Below are 15,493 nucleotides of genomic sequence, written 5' to 3' on the forward strand. Positions count from 1 at the left end.
ACCCCAGACAGCTGGAAACTTCGCCCCCTGGAACCCCTCAGGGCTCTGAACTCAGTGGCCAAGTTGCCACAAGGCCCCAGGCCTCCTGCCCCACCCGGGCGCGTCATCCCGGCCCCAGCCCACCTGGCAGAGGCAGGCAGTTTCCTTCCGCTTTATCTTGGTTCTGGGAACTTACATTGGCTGCAATTCTGGTGGCCAAGCCAGGATCAGGAATGCAGGTCAAGGACGCCAGGGAGCCTCTGGGCTGATGTGGTGCAGGCAGAGGGGAGGGGTAGCTGCTGGAGCCTAACCCCAGGGGCCGTCCGGGTTGCAGGAGCACGAATTTAGGCAGAACCCCACTCTGCGGAAGGGAAGGGGAGCAAAACGCAGAAATAATGTCACCGTAGGCACTGAGCCTTAATGAAAGAGCCAAACGATCTCCAAATCGGATGCAGAATCCAACCTCTCCTCGCCCCAGTAGCCCAAACCACTGTCATTCTTCGCGAAGATTATGGGGGCAGCTCTTCCTGGTCTCCCGCCACCCCTCCCATTAGGGCATCCCCACCCAGCAGCGGCTGAACCCCAGGGGGCCGCGTCTCTCCTCTGCTCGGCCTTCTGCGTGGCTCCGTCTGAAAGGGTGGAACCACGTCCCTGGTACGGCCCTGCCACCCCTCACCTCTCCGACCCACACCCCCTGCAGGCCCCCAGTACCGCCCCCGCCCTCCTCTCCTGTGGGAGGGGCCTCGGCCTGAGGCTGCTCCCTTTGCTGGAAGGCTCTTTCCTCCCATGGACACGGGGCCCCTGCTCCCTCTCTGCCCCTGTGCGTTCCTGCCCAGCCACCCTGCCCACGTCAGCTCTGCACACTCCATGGCGGCACACCCCTCTCCCCACGTGACTTTTCTCCTTTGCACTAATTATTATCCAACGCGCTACATGTTGCATTTATTTACACCGTCTCATCTGTTTCCCACTAAAATGCCGGCTCCTCCAGGCCAGGGATTTCTGTTTATTCTCCACTTAATTCCCCGGGGCCTAGAACAGCACCGACACACAGCAAGGGCGGCGCTGATGAACGATGGAACCTCGGCTCCTGGGGGCGGGGTAGAGGCAGGGTCTGCTGGCTCAGGGATGGAGTAACTGGACAGCAGCCTAGTCGGCCAAATACTTATGGGGTGATTATTATTCTGAATGCAGAATGAGCCAGACAGCGTAAGGACCACCCCCCAACACACAGTGGTACGGAATGCACCGTCACAGAAACTCACCCTCTGATCGGTGCTAAACGGCCCTGAAGAGCTGCATTCGGTGTTTGGGCGCTCGAAGGAGATGGTCTGAGAGAGCAAGGTCAGATGACAACAAGACACGGAGGATAAATAAGTACCAAGCTAATGAGCCATCTGCCCGGCAGTGAAGTTTCCACGCCAGGCAGCACGATAGCTCTGCAGATCGGTCACCAGATGAGCCCAAAGAACATCGGAACGTTCGACAACAAAATTGAGCTGTAATAACAGTGCTCCTTCCAATTTTCTGGGGATACATTTTCACAACTGTGAGTCAAGTGGCCAAGTGTGACCACCCAGCAGGGTTGACCCTCCATCCCAAAGGCCTCCTGGTGCCCCTTCTCGCCTCCAGCCACGTGTAAAGCAAATCTCGTGGTGCCCAGGTTCTGACGTGGTCCCGTCACTGCGCTGGACGCAAGAGCAAAGCCATCATCATTCTTTGAGAGCCAATCGGCCCCCCACCCCACCCCAGAGCAGGCAGGGGACGTGAAGCGACACATGCTGGACCGTCCAAAGGCTGAGGAAGACCACTTCACCTAAAGATGATGACCCCACGCTCCCCAGGGCTCCAGCCTGGCCAATTCTCCAGGCAGCTGGGAGGAGTCTGGAAAGCCAGTGACTATCCACCAGGTGGAGGCCAGATGGCCAGGGAAGGAAAAGCAAAGACCATTGGCCGTGGCCGTGGTCAGCCGAGCCTGGGCGGACCGGCCGGGAGGAGGGAGCCTGTGTGCTCCAGACACTCTCTCAGTAAGCAAACCCCAGACATTCAACAGATGAAAAGCAGTGGCTTGGAATTCTCTTAGAACGAAACAATAAGTGCATTCTCTGTCTGGTTTCGACACCAGCTTCCAAAAGCAACAGGCACTGAGAGCCATTCAGCGTCACCGCCCTCCCAAAACTTGTTCCCACCCCCTGAGAGAGCTGGGGAGCTGCAAAGGCAGCCCCCGCTGTGGTCTGCAGGTCAAGAGCTGCCTGCAATCCCTCCCTTTTTTCCCACACTCCCTGCGGCAATTAACAAGGGAGGTGGGGACCAGAACAGTGCTGAAACCAGCAAATAGCTGGTGGCTGGGTAATCCTCACTCTGGCTACATCAAGGACAGAAATAAAATTGCCATTTCAGCTGTGGGTGCAGCTGGAAAAAGCTTTCACTCTCGAGGATGTACAGAAAACTTAGGGGAAGGAGGTACATGAAGGAGAAGAAACTTTTCCCATCTCCTATTGAGATTAAATGAGAATGGCACTCACAGCAGGGAGAGCTGGAACCCGGGGGGGGGGGGGGGGGGGGGGGATTCTCCCTCCCAGCGTTAAGTGGTGCTTGGGTTTAGGCCGTGACCACAAATAGCTTCCGACCCCATGCCAGCCAGGTGCTTGCTGATGATGGAGTAGCCACCTGCGGCAAAGGAGTCCCAACTGGCCACTGTCCACTTGGGGAGGTGACCAGCCCTGTGGCCAGAGGGGGTCGCTATGGGAATCTGGTCACATGGGGAGGTGACCAGCTTTGCAGCCAGAGGGTGTCACTCGCTATGAGCACCTGTCCAGAGGGCACTTGGAGACAGGCTGCCCGCTTGGCCCTGTCCCCAAGGCGGCTGGACTCAAAGGGAAGATGAGGGGGTGTGCCTTAATGTGGGAGGGGAAGAGAAGGGAGTGAAGATAAGGGAGAGAGGAGAAACGGGGAGGGAAGGGGAAGGAGGGAGGAAGGCGGAGTGGGGGAGAGGAGGAGGGGGCGGGGAGAGGAGGAGCCGAGCCGGCGGCACGGGCCGCGGCGGCGCGCTGGTTGGCTGGTCCCCGCGTCCTCCCGCCGCCCGCCCCCTCCTCCCACTCCCCGCCCTCCCCGCGGTGGCTGGCGTCGAGAAAGTACAGTAAAAAGTCGAAGTGCAGCGCTCGTCAAGATGGGAACGGGCTCCTCCAGCTACCGGCCCAAGGCCATCTATTTGGACATCGATGGACGCATTCAGAAGGTAGCCCCCTCCCCAAGCGTCCCAGCCCGGCGCGGGCGCCCTCCCGGCGCGCGCCCTGCGGTGCCAGCCCGGCGGCGGCCCCTCCCCGGTGACAGCGCGGGGTCCCGGAGGCGGGTGGGGGCCGGCCAGGGGCAGCCGGCGGGGGAGGGGACGGCGGTCCAGCGAACCGGCATCCGTGGAGCCTGCTGCGGCCCTCGACAACTCGGGCCGGGGGTTGGTGGGGCTCTGCGGGGCAGGTGTCCCCACGCGCGGCCCCGTGGAAAGGCGCGCCTGCAAGGGGGTATTTTTTCCATTTCGTGGGCAGAGCTTTCTTTGTAACAGATCTGATTAGGCTGAGTTCCTCCGTTCACAGGCTGGTCCGTTAAGCCTTTTATTTCCGGTGGAACACTCACCCCGGGAGCCGGTGGGCAGACCTGCCGGGCAGAGTCCTCCGACAGAGAGGGTGCCTGGAGCTCGCAGCCCCTGTGGGGACCGGGCACTGCTTGCCGGCCACAGGGAGCGGGTTGAGGCGGGGGGGGGGGGGGGGTGTTGGTAGAGGCTGGCTCAGCAGGGGCTGCTCATCCCCCACCTCCTTCAGTTACCCATCCCAGCAGGTGGTCGGCTCTGACCGCCAGGGGGTGACCTCTGGGGCTGCTCTACCTCCTGGGCCTGCAGAGAGACTGGGTGACCCTCTGGACCAGCTTTACATTCAGAGCATCTCCTGCTTCTCACTGGCAGAGAGGGACAATAAGAGAGCTGGCTTGGAGGGGGCTTCTCTAAGCTCCCCCTAAGGTCCTGGGCGCGGGGGACAGGGAAGGCCACAGTGAGGGAAACGCTCCCAGATCTCAGCTGGACGTTTCAGGGAAGCCCTGCAGCTGCTGCAGCTCACTTTGCTCTTCTCAAGGTGGCGCACCCAGAGCTGGGAAGCAGGGAGAGATGCCCCAGCCAGGCACGGAGTAGCCTCAGGGGCTCGGGTGTCTCCGGTTCTCACACAAGCCTCTGCCAGCCGCCTCACTCTCAGCCCATCCCCTGCTTGATCCCAGGAAAGGAGAAGTATGGGCTCCCCTTCTCCCACTATAGCCCGCTTCATTGGAACCATATAACGGGGAATAGGAAGCAGCTGAAACAAGGGCAGGTGGTCCACCCCTCTTATTTCATCAGCACAGGGCAGGTGGTGACCTGATGCAGGACTCCCGCCAGGTCCCCTGACTTCCAGGACTGGGCACCTGTGACTGCACAGGAATTTAACAGCGTCCCCAAAGGAAGAAAGGGCCCTCCGCTGAGTACTTCCCTGCTCCAGCATGGACACACATGCACAAACATGCACACACCTGGGCACACTCGTGTGCACATGCATTCACACACAGCGTGCACATTAAAATATGTGCACGCACCACATGTAAACACACACAAGCACACACGCATGCACACACACAGGCAAACATGCACACATGTACACAAGCACGCACGCTTTTTCTACCCCAGCAGAGGAGAATTATCAAAGATTGGCCCTTTTTATCTTTGGAAAGAGGTGAGATGAGATGCTGTCACCATCAGAAGTGACAGTTCCTTCCCAAGAACTTCCCAAAGGTTTCCTGGAGAAATTCAGTGGGATGTGGGTGAAAAGTGGAAGAGAGGGTCCAGAGGGAGGTGAAGGTGGAGTGACGGGCTCAGCTCAGCTGTCACTGTGGGCATTTTGCAGCTGAGATGCTCGAGGTTTGGGTGACCTCCACGAAAGCAGCCCTGCAGGCGGCCCTGGGAGACCACGGGCACCTGCGCTCAGGGGGTGCCAGATCTGATGTTGAGTGCCGGTTCCACCACTTTCTGTGATCCTGGGCATCTAACCCTTGGCTCTTCTGAGCTGGCCTCCTGGTCAGTAAAGTGAAACAAAAACATCTGCTTCACAGACTGTCGTGCACAGTGAAGGAGGCCATGTAGACAGAGTGCCTGGAACACTCTGGAACACAGCGGGCGTGATGCTCTCTCTCTGTTCCGTCCATGCCCTTTAACTAATACAAAAGGGGGGAGGCAGACCGTGGTCCTCAGATCTCTGTCATCTCTGTCACTGCTTCTTGACCTTGCTCTGCGCCCTCTGCCTTTGTTGCCGGCCCTGTTGGGAGCCCCTGGCTGCACCTTTAGCCCTGGGGGAGAGCCGGATCATTTGGGGTTGCAAGCATGTGCTAGAAAGTCCTAACCCCGCGCTCACCTCACACTCGACACCCAGCAGCATTGTTGGGACTTTCATCCTGGGTTGAGAGCTCCTACAGCAATGCTTCCAGCAGCTGCGGTTTCTTTTCTTAAAGTCCTAGGCACTGGATTAAATCCTGAAGTTCCCAGCATGCAGTCGTGTTCTGTCTCCCTTTTATCCCCATCCCATCTCCTTTCCGGGAAAGGTCACTCTTGAGGGGAGAGCCCCCCGGAGGCGGAGTCAGGGGATGAGGCAGGTACCACTTCTGGCACGTGTGTTGCTCTGTCCGCCCCAGCGTCCCTCCCGCGGCTCCCACGTTGTGTCTGCTCCTTGTCTGTCCAGTTCCCCGGCTCCTGGTCCTTCCACGCTCCCCCCAGAGAGGGTCCAATGGGGAAGAAGAAGATAACAGTCAGAACAGTGGCTTCCGCAGACGGTGTCTGCTCCAGCAAAGCTTGGGGTGCAGACGTAACGTTGTCCGTTCGGACAGCCAGCCAGCCTCCCCGTCTGAGGACGTACCGTAGTGATCATACCGTAGGTGTTCCAGGTTCTTAGAGAAACCGTGGCGGCCCTCGGGAGGCTGGTTCACTGCTTCCTTGGTGTGAAGGAGACCCCAGCACACACGGTCACTTCACCTGCCCAGGTATCCAGTGGGAGGCCGCCACGGCGATCTGGGGTCCACTTGAGGGGTCCGTGTTCCATCTGCGGGATTCTCCTGCAGCGGTTGGGCAGAGGAGGCTCGGAGGGCAGACGTGGCTTGTCTTCCCGGGTCTGGGTCCTTCCTGGGTCTGTGCAGAAGCAGCAGCCACGGTGGCTGGGAGCCGTGCCAGGAGCCAGACAGCGGTCCTGTCCGAAGCACCTCCACTACCATCCCCACGGCCCCGGGTCAGTGACCTCACCTCTCTCTGCCATGGATTTCTCCACTGTCATGTGGGGACGCCGGTCGTGCTGCTTGTTGTAGGAATCAAAGCAGACGGGGCAAATAGCTTAGTTGTCCAAACGAGTTTACTGAGCAGCCGCTATGTGCTGAGAGCTGGGATCCAGTGTGAATGGGACATTCGTGATGCTGGGTGAGTCCCCCCCGAGCCATGGCCCCTCTGCCCCCTGCTTCCCCCGGGAGGGACAGATAGTAAACCGCCACTGTTGCAGGGTGCCTGGTGACGGGCAGGACACAGCGGGATTCGGCTGGGGGGAAGGGGCTGTGAGGCCGGCCGTACGTGGGGCCCAATGAAGAGGCTTCCTTCCTCAGAGGAGACTGGCATTGTGGGGAAGGAGCCCTTCTCGCAGACTGGGTGGCCTCAGGAGGACCCAGGCCGGGAACTGCCGAGTGGCCAGGGCTGCGGCCTCACGCGGCCAGCAACGCCTCTGCACGCCTGTCCCCTTCGCCTGCTCCTCTACCCGCCAGGGGGGCAGGTGGGACCTGGTACCTCCCAGCCGCAGGTGAAGGAGGAGGGAGTGGGAGCCCCCAAGCCCGGAGAGCCAGAACCGCAGCTCCGAGGACTGTGCTTTAGGAGCTGATGCGTCCTCTCCCTACCCAGAGGGCTTGCCGTTTCCGTCCACAGCTTCCCCTGACCTCAGAACCTGCTCCTTTCTCCCACCCGTGTCCAGAGGAACGATGAGCTCGGCTGGGTTGCCCGGGCCATGACAGGACGATGCCCTTGGCATCAGGGACCTGGAGGGGTCCTGCCTGGTGGCACGTCCGGGCGTGGGTTTGCCCACCTCCTGAATGAGGCATAGTGAGGCCTTTGTGGGACCCCCGGACCTGGCCTTGGGCTTGGGTTTGGTGAGAGGCCTCATCTGGGCAACACTGACCATCCTGGAGACCATGATAAGTGCCATTGAAAGGGGCCGCCTGTTGGCGCATCACCCTGGCCTAGCGGCCCCCTGGGGGACAGCCCCTCGTCAGGCGCTCTGCTGGGCCCACCCTCGGCCTCTCTGAGTTGCCACGTCCTTGTTCCCGCCTCACTCTGCAGCTGGAACTCGGGTCTTAATGGGCGATCAGCCACTTGAGTTCTACTAAGTTGTTTCTGCTCTAAAACAATGGAACAAATGAGAAAAATCCAGAAGGAAGAGCAGTTAGAGCATTGGAAAGTTGTTAAAATGTCAACAGAAGGCTGTTCCCAGTTCCTAACGCCTGGTTGTGGTCGGTTCTCCCCGCCCCGTGACTGTGCCCCCTTCCCCGCTGGGGCTAAGCCCCCGTCTGCCGGGCCTTCTCTCCACCCTGCTGCCCTCCCCCCAGCCTGGCCCTGTTGACACTTGGGACCCCAGGCCGTGAAGCCGGCATTCAGCCCCCGTGGAGCTGCGGGGCGGGGCCTGCCATCCCCTCCCCAGAGGTTCCCCCGGGGCTCAGGCCCTCCCTCCTCCCTGCGCTGGGAGCCCCGGCTCTGCCCGCTCTGCCACAGTCTCCCTGTGCCCCCCCCTGCCCTGCTCTGGCTCTGCTCCCTCCGAGGACGGCAGCCTCCACTGCCTCTGGCACAGACACGAGCCAGCGCTTCGAGCTGGCTGCTCGTCTTCAGCCTGTTTGTTGCAGGGTGCACCTGCCCCCGTCTGGTCCAGCGCGGCCCGCGTGGCGGGGCCTGGAGTCCCTCCCTGGCTCATGGAATGTCTTTCCCCTCCTGGAATGTCTGGCTGGCCGCCTGGTGAAGCCTAGTGGGGATTCCCTTTTGCCCTCAGACGTGTGCCCCTGCTTTGCCCCACGCTCAGAACATCCCTGCCCTGCCGAGCGGAAGGGTCTATGCCCGTTTGTACAGGGATGCACGCCCTGGCCAGGCAGACCCGGCGACTTCTCTGGGCTTCTGTGCTGCTGCCCTCTCCCCACATCACTGCCAGGGGGACAGCGCCTCCCCTTGGTCACCGTCCGCAGTCCCAGCGAAGTCGTTTACCCTCCTTTTAATGTTCCTAATGTAAGAGCTTTAAAAAGATATTGAAATGGTAACAAGCTAATTGCAACCAAGGGAAGTTGGAGAAAGGGGGTCATTCCATACCCTTTCAGGGATTCCGGTGCAAATGGAGGTATAGGGCTGGTCGTGATGGGGAGAAGACCCAGCCCCTCGCCTGTGATGACCCTCTGTCTGCAGCTGCGCCAGAGCTGGGCTGTGAACATTGATGTCTCCATTTTCAGTCTCTTTTTCAACAAGTAGATCAGCCACTAAAGCAAGTCAGCCTGACTCCTGAGATGCCGTATCAGGTGCTTCCCAATAAGATCTCTTGGAAACCCAGTCTCTCAAATTCTAGCCCGAGGTCGCGGAGAACTCAGGAGGCTGCAGGACTCCCTCCTTCCCACTAGCTACGGTCGGAAAACCTCTTAAACCAGACACTTTCTGACATCCGGACGCCCCAGCACGGGGTTGGCTGGAGGCCCGAACCTCTCTAATGTCATAAGAGTTGACGGATAATGACACGGAGACCTTGCCGGCTAAGTGCAGGGCGGCCGGAGCTGCTCTCGGCGGTCACGTGGAGGGGCGCAGGCCGTGGTGCTGGACAGACAGCCTCTCAGCGCCCGGCTCGGCCATGGAAAGGTCACCTTCTCCTCGGTGAGGTGTGTGCAGTGCCGGCGCCCCACACGGGGTGATGCGGATGGCGCTGAGTGGCACACGTACAGAGCCCGGGGCGGAGCTGGCCACCCGGGGAGGCTCAGTAAGCACGTCCTGCCCCCCGGCCCCCTCCCTCTGCCCTGTCCACTCGGAGACTATGGAAGAAGGCTTGGCAGTGCCTTGGCGTCCCCGGTTTCATATCTGTGAGCCAGCCCACTGTGACAGACAACCACAAAGAAGGGGGCAGTGCCAAGGCCCCGAGACCCCGGGCCACTGCCCAGGGCACCTCCCTCTCCGACCCGGCAGAGGCGAATATCTTGCCCTGAGCGAGAGGGCCAGTGGCCTCACCAGAGCCCTTGTGGGCTGAGCGGCTGCTTGGCCTCAGAAACCTGCACAGTACGGCTCTGAGTGTCAGGGAAGAAAAGCAAGGGCAGGGCGCCCCATCAGCTTCTGGGAACCCTCATTTGCACGCTCAGCCAGGATGCTGAGCGCCGTGCCAGCCACGGGGACCCCGACACAAGCCCGGCAGTGGGCAGCAGGGGCTGGGGGGGGCAGGTAGCCTTGGGTCACTGCAGGCTGGGGCCCCACTCCCCTGTCCTGGGTTTGCGGTTTGCAGGTGGCAGGCTGCACTCCTGGGGACTGGGGGAGGTCTTTGGCAAGAAGGGCTGAGAGGGTCCCCAGAGGACACAGAGGGACCTCAGGTGTCCGTGTCAAGGCAGCTGCAGCCCAGCCCTGCCCCCAGTGAAGGATTCCTCCATGCTCCCATCCCCTCCCCTTCGGCCGGACAGGCCATGAGATGGGAGGGGGGCCCCGGCAGCCCCCGCCCAGGTGTGGCAGAGGATGGGCTCCAGCCTGGAGGACGGCTCGCGGCCAGTGCAGGAGGCATGTGAGCCGCCCAGCTCGAAAGACGTTGAGACGGAGCCATAGCCTCTTGCTAAGCTCCTTGGGCTAATTGCTCCCACTTTTGTGGTTAAGTGTTTGCATTTCCAGGGTTCTGAATCTTTTTGAGAAAAACGTATTCTAAGGTAGTGCACGCTTAAAGATCCAGCTGTGGGAGTATAAAAAGTGCACCTGTCTGTCCCTGGGCACCAGGTTTACAGCCGTGCTGTGGGTCACTGTACAGTGCATTCAGGTGCCTTGGAAATGGTGCCAAACATTTTCAAAATCTCAAAAACATAACCTCTGCAGTCGATGGTGTGGTTATTTACCTTGGCCGCAGCCCTGCCTACCTGTCCCCCACCCCATCACCCCCACCAGGTACCACATCTCCTTCTCAATTCCCAAAGCTGATCACCCGATGGGGACTTCTGCCTGAACAGAAACTCACAGCGCCTCTGAAAACTCGGTCTTGACACAATTAAAGAAGAGCCAGAACGTTCTGTTCAGTTGGCTTTAGACGCCCTGCCTAACATTTTTTTTAATTTTTAAAAATCGTAGTAAAATACACATAGCATAAAATTTTACCGTCTTCGCCATTTTCAGTGTACAGTTAGCGGCATTAATGCATTCACATTGTTGTGCAGCCATCACCACCGTCCATCTCCAGAACTTTCTCATTTTCCCAACTGAAACTCTGTCCCCACTAAACACTGACTCCCCGTCCCCCCTCCCCAGCCGCCCGGCAACCACCACTCTACTTTCTGTCTCTGTGAATCTGAGTCCTCTAGGGACCTCCTATAGGTGGGATCATACAGGATTCGTCTTTTTGCGACTGGCTTATTCCACTGAGCCTAATGTCCTCAAGGTTCATCCTTGTTGTAGCAGGTGTCAGAATGTCCTTCCTCTTTAAGGCTGAATAAGATTGCATTGTGTGGATGGACCACATTCCATTTATTCGTCAATGAATTTGCTTGCTATCTTTTAAACCTGAATCATTTCCACTCTTACCACCTCATTTTGCAAAGCATAGGTCTGTTGCAATAGTGAATTATTGTGTCTTCTGGAAAACTTTGTGTTCCCAAAGCCCTCCCCCATTTCCTGGTCCTGATCGTGTTCATCTAGGGCGGTTGTGTGCGGTGTGGTCTCTGAAGTGAAATGTTACAGGCGGGGACAGGAGTCAACTGTTCAGGGAAGACAGATGCTTTTCAGATTCAATTACACTCAGTCAGTTTACCAGCAACATGACATCACGGTCGAGAGCACGGATTCTGGGGCGGGGTTCTCTGCATTTGCACCTGGGAGTGTGTGGGCAAGTTACATGCCTCGGTGTCTCCGTCTGTGAAGTGGGAGGAAGCCAGCGTCCACCTCACAGGGCCACTGTGATTAAATTCAAGCATGTGTGCTGAAACGGGGTGGCGTGTGGTGTATGCTTAGGAAGGTCGTGTTATTTTTACTTGTTTGTTTATTATTTATGCATGTCATGGATTCAAGCCGCCGGATCTCCGTGTCTGGCTGGGGGAACTTTCCCGAGACGTGTGGCCCCGTGTGTCCTGCCATCGTTCCAGGCACAGGGCCGTGTGTCCAGGAGTGCTCTGTGGAATGAGGGGGCCGGCCCAGCCCCTGGGGTGTGTCCAGCTCTGTGATACCCGGTGACTGTGTTCCCCAGGTTGGCCCCAAACCTCCCTCCTTCCCCCATTCTTCCCAGCAAAGAAAAGACGGCAAATGCCTTTCATTTCTCCTCCGACTGTTTTGGAGGTGGCGCCCCATCAGGACGGCGGTGAGGAGGGAGGGCGGGGTGGGGGGGACGTGACCTCCCAGTGCTCTCGGCTTGGACGCACTAGGACCACCAGTCCCGGTAGTGACGCGGGGCAACCCGCATGCCCGCACGCGCTCCAGCTGCATTCGGGTTTCCGGGCTTCCAGTTTGTTTGTTTTGCTGGAGGGGATGGTAGCGGTACCCGCAAGCACGTAACAACAATTTTACAGGCGAAATAAGCCTTGCCGTGGAAACGAGCGGTGTTCGGACAGTGCTCGGCTGGTCGCCGTCCCCTGCGGCCCCAGGAACACTCTGCTGTCTCTGTCCCTTGGATGCTGGCTGCGCTCCCCCAGCCCCCATGTGCAGCCTGGGAGAGCTGCTCGGCCCTGGGCGATCTGTCACAGGCAGACCCTCCTCGGTTCAGCCGAGAGGGAACACGGCCGCGAGGAAGAGCGGCCACCGCCCTGCCGTCCCCACCGCCCAGCTGCAGGCTCCGGGAACCAGGGTGCTATCCAGGTGGGGTCAGGCATCCCCGAGGCCAGCTGCAAGGTGCATTGATTCATTCTGTAAGCAGAACACTCAGCAGACCCAGTGATTCAGGCTGGCTTTATCCCCACAGCTTCTGCCTTGGGGATTTTTTTGTTTTTACATTTATAGCCTCACAAATAACAGAAAAAGAGGCAGTGCATTTGACATGATCATCTAGAGATCTCCAATAATCTCTCCACCTGCAACTCCCGTTTGCAAGAGCAGCTAACCCAGAGCGTCGTTCCTTGTTACGTAAAGGCTGACTGCCGGCAGAAGCGGCCGGGCGTGGCTGGCGGCTCGTCTGGAGCCCGTCTGCCATGCGCGCCAGTTCCAGAGCGCTTCGGGGAGCAGCCCCCAAGATGCTTGCGCTCAGAGTTGTGTTACATAAGCGTCACAGGGGGAAAAGTCAAGATGTGGGCAGTGCTTAAAGGCTCAGAATTCATGGTCACACATAACTCTGAGATCTCTCAATGAAGCTTCTTATGTAAGCCTCAGATGTCTTACCGTCACTATTAATAACAGAAAAAGAGCAAACACAAGAAGCAGTGGAGCCCGTGACTCAGAGATGACTTAAGACGTCCCCCTGGAGCCAACAGGATGTGCAGCCATGGTCCAACATGTATTTGAGACCCATTTTGCGGGGGGGGGGGGGGGGGGGTGGTGTTTTGAAGGCTGAGCCCCAAAGAGCAGAGATGGGAGATGGCACCTGTGGCCTCCTGGCAAAGACGGCCCAGAATATTCCAAGGGGTGAGGGTCGGAGAGGCACTTCCCGTGGCAGAGTTATAAAGGGGCACGTGTTATAAAGGAGCAGTGAGTTTTCTCCGGGAGTATTTCTTGAAGCAGGGCTGCTGGCACCAGGCAGAAAAGGTGGATGAGATTGGTCACAGCCTCAGGGACGGAGAGGACACGCCCGTGCAGGCGACGCCCGGGTGATGGAGGAGCAGCAGGCCTGAGGGTGACGAGGTGGGTGGGCAGAGGGTGAGGGCGGCCCTTCTCAGAGTCAGACTCGGCTGCCTGTCCTGGGCACCTAAGATGTTAAGCCGGATCACCAGGGCCCGATTCTCAGGGCTCCCGTGAGTGAGCCTGGAGGGTGTGGGCTGCGAGCACCGGCGGACATGGCTGATATTCTGAACCATAGACGTGTCCAGACCTCGTTCCACCTGCTCCCCTCCCCCTGCACCCCTACATTTCCCCCCCCAGAACGTGACAGCATGCCAAGCCCTGCACCCTATTTTTTCCTACTCGTCCTGTGCACGGCATCTCCCCTCCCAGGCCTTTTCCCAAAGCCCAGGGCCTCTCCAGGGGTGGGGGACTCTGGGCCTCTTGGGCACTGGTGCTGGAGCAGCGGGGCCCCCCTCTACGTCTGGGGTTTCTGACTCAGTCTGTGGCCCTGTGGTGACCCCTCCCCACATGCTCCAGAGGGACAGCTCAGGCAGCTTCCAGAGGACGCAGGTTGGGTCCAGACACCACAGGGCCCCCTCGAAGCCTCCAGCTCCCACCCCGCCTTGGAAGTGCCAGGCTTGGCTTCTGGAAGAAAAAGCCAGGGTTTAGTGGCTTTCGGCCAACCGCTGTGAGCCCCAGGCATCAAACTGAAACTAGTGAGCCCCAGAGGGATTGTTTGGTTCGGTGCAGAGGCCGCACGGGTGACACGCCCTCCACACGCTGGGTGGCACGGGTGCCGCGCGATGTGGGACAGTGAAGGTCTCGGCGTGGCCCAGGAGACACTGTGCCCGGCTGATGTTACATCGGGGACGAGCACCCCCGAAAGCACAGCCACACTGAGCAGAAACCCCGATCTTCGGAGGCGCTTGTAGCAGCCGTAGAGGATGCCCGCGGGGTTTTTCTCCCGGTGGTGGACGCCGGCCTGCGCCTGGATGAGACGCAGGACGGTGGGGCCTGGACCCGCTCAGGGCCCCTGCATCACCCAGGCCCAGAGACGTTTCTTTTCTGGCCGGAAAACTGTGCTCAATTTATCTAATGAAATTTCAAGCAATAAAAAGAAAAGGAAATACAGGAGGCGATGGAGGGAGGAAGGAAGGCGCCCCCCACTGCAGATGGAAGCCTCTTGGCTTCCCCGCGCCCCACGGCCAGCTCAGCTCACTGGACTTTCTCCCCCCGCTCCCATCTCAGTGCACACGCCACTGTTCGCCAGGGCGCCCGCGTGACGGCCCCAGGTGCCTCTGGCAGGTTCCCACCTGCCTGCGTTGTCACCTCGTCCTGTCTTTGTTCCCGTGGGTCCCCACTGTTTGGGGTGAATTGTGTCCCCCCCCAAAAGATATGCCCACGTCCTAACCCCCAGTACCTGTGAATGGGACTGTGTTTGGAAGTAGGGTCTTTGCAGATGTAACCAAGGTGAGATGAGGTCATGCTGGTTGAGGAGGGGCCTTTATCCCGCGTGACTGTGTCCTTTAAGAAGAGGGAGATAAATGTGCACATACAGAGAACAGAAGGTGGAGGTGGGGACTGGGGTGATGTGTCCACAAGCCAGGGAGCCCCAGGGGTTGCTGGCCGCCACCAGAGCTTGAGAGAGACGAGGACGGACGCTCCCTGAGAGCCTTCAGAAGGACCCAAACCCGCCATCACCTTGACTGCAGACTCCCGGCCTCCATAAACTTCTGTGGTTTTAAGCTGCCCGTTTGTGGCACTTTGTTACGGTAGCCCCAGAAAACTCATACAATTGCCTCGTTTTAACTTCATTACCTCTTGAAAGACTTTCTCCAAATACAGCCCTCCCCCAAAAGCCTGGATCGTTCTCTGGAAAGGGCTGAAAGGCGCAGCTCCCCTAGAACCCTCGGATTCCCGGTTCATTCCCACTGGGAATGACAGTGGGACGTGGACGCTTGCTTCCCAGGACAGCCGAGCTCTCTGGCCTGAGCTGGCGAGAGGGGCCCTTCCTGCCTCCTGGTCACAGGTCTAGCTTTCGCGTGGTTTCTTCTACATCTTGTCTTTTCGCCCTTCCCCGATCCCCGCCACACTCACATTCTGCCTTGAAACAGGGCCAGAGGGACTGCATGTTGGGGGAAGGCTCCCCATGGGTGGTCCCCAAGGGGCTTCGGCCCCAGGTCCTGCCCTCCTGCCCCCTCCCACCCGGGGCACCCAGGAGCCCTGACCCCAGGATGGGTCTCCCGGGACCACACTCGGAGTCCTGATGCAGCAGAGCCGAGACAGGCCCGGGAGACGCGGGCAGGGGAGCAGGACGAGGGCCCACCAAGGGGAAACAGAAGGGTCTTGGACCACGAGCTGCCTCTTACTGGGGTTAGATCTCAAGAAGTAGCGCATATTTGAAGCACAGAGGCGCCCTCAGCAACGTCCTAGCGTCAAGCAGCCCTCCGAGTCGAGCTCCGCCTCAGCACATTTCTTGTTCTTCCGGCTCCTCGCTTTGTGCATTTTCAGTCCCCTGTGATCCATTATTTACAA

At 59.2% G+C, this 15,493-nt stretch overlaps 1 protein-coding gene across 2 annotated transcripts in view; it reads left to right on the forward strand.

Moving 5' to 3' along the window:
- The first annotated feature begins 3,075 nt into the window (after window positions 1-3,075).
- The window catches only part of PDE9A (phosphodiesterase 9A), a 101,980-nt gene continuing 89,562 nt past the window's right edge, over window positions 3,076-15,493 (forward strand). For both annotated transcript variants that reach the window (XM_059922302.1, XM_059922303.1), the window contains exon 1: window positions 3,076-3,217. In XM_059922302.1, the coding sequence (XP_059778285.1) occupies window positions 3,149-3,217 (69 nt within the window). In that variant the 5' untranslated portion in view covers window positions 3,076-3,148. The remainder of the gene's footprint in view (window positions 3,218-15,493) is intronic.

Source organism: Balaenoptera ricei, chromosome 4, assembly GCF_028023285.1.
Source record: "Balaenoptera ricei isolate mBalRic1 chromosome 4, mBalRic1.hap2, whole genome shotgun sequence".
Classification (NCBI taxonomy): Eukaryota; Metazoa; Chordata; class Mammalia; order Artiodactyla; family Balaenopteridae; genus Balaenoptera; species Balaenoptera ricei.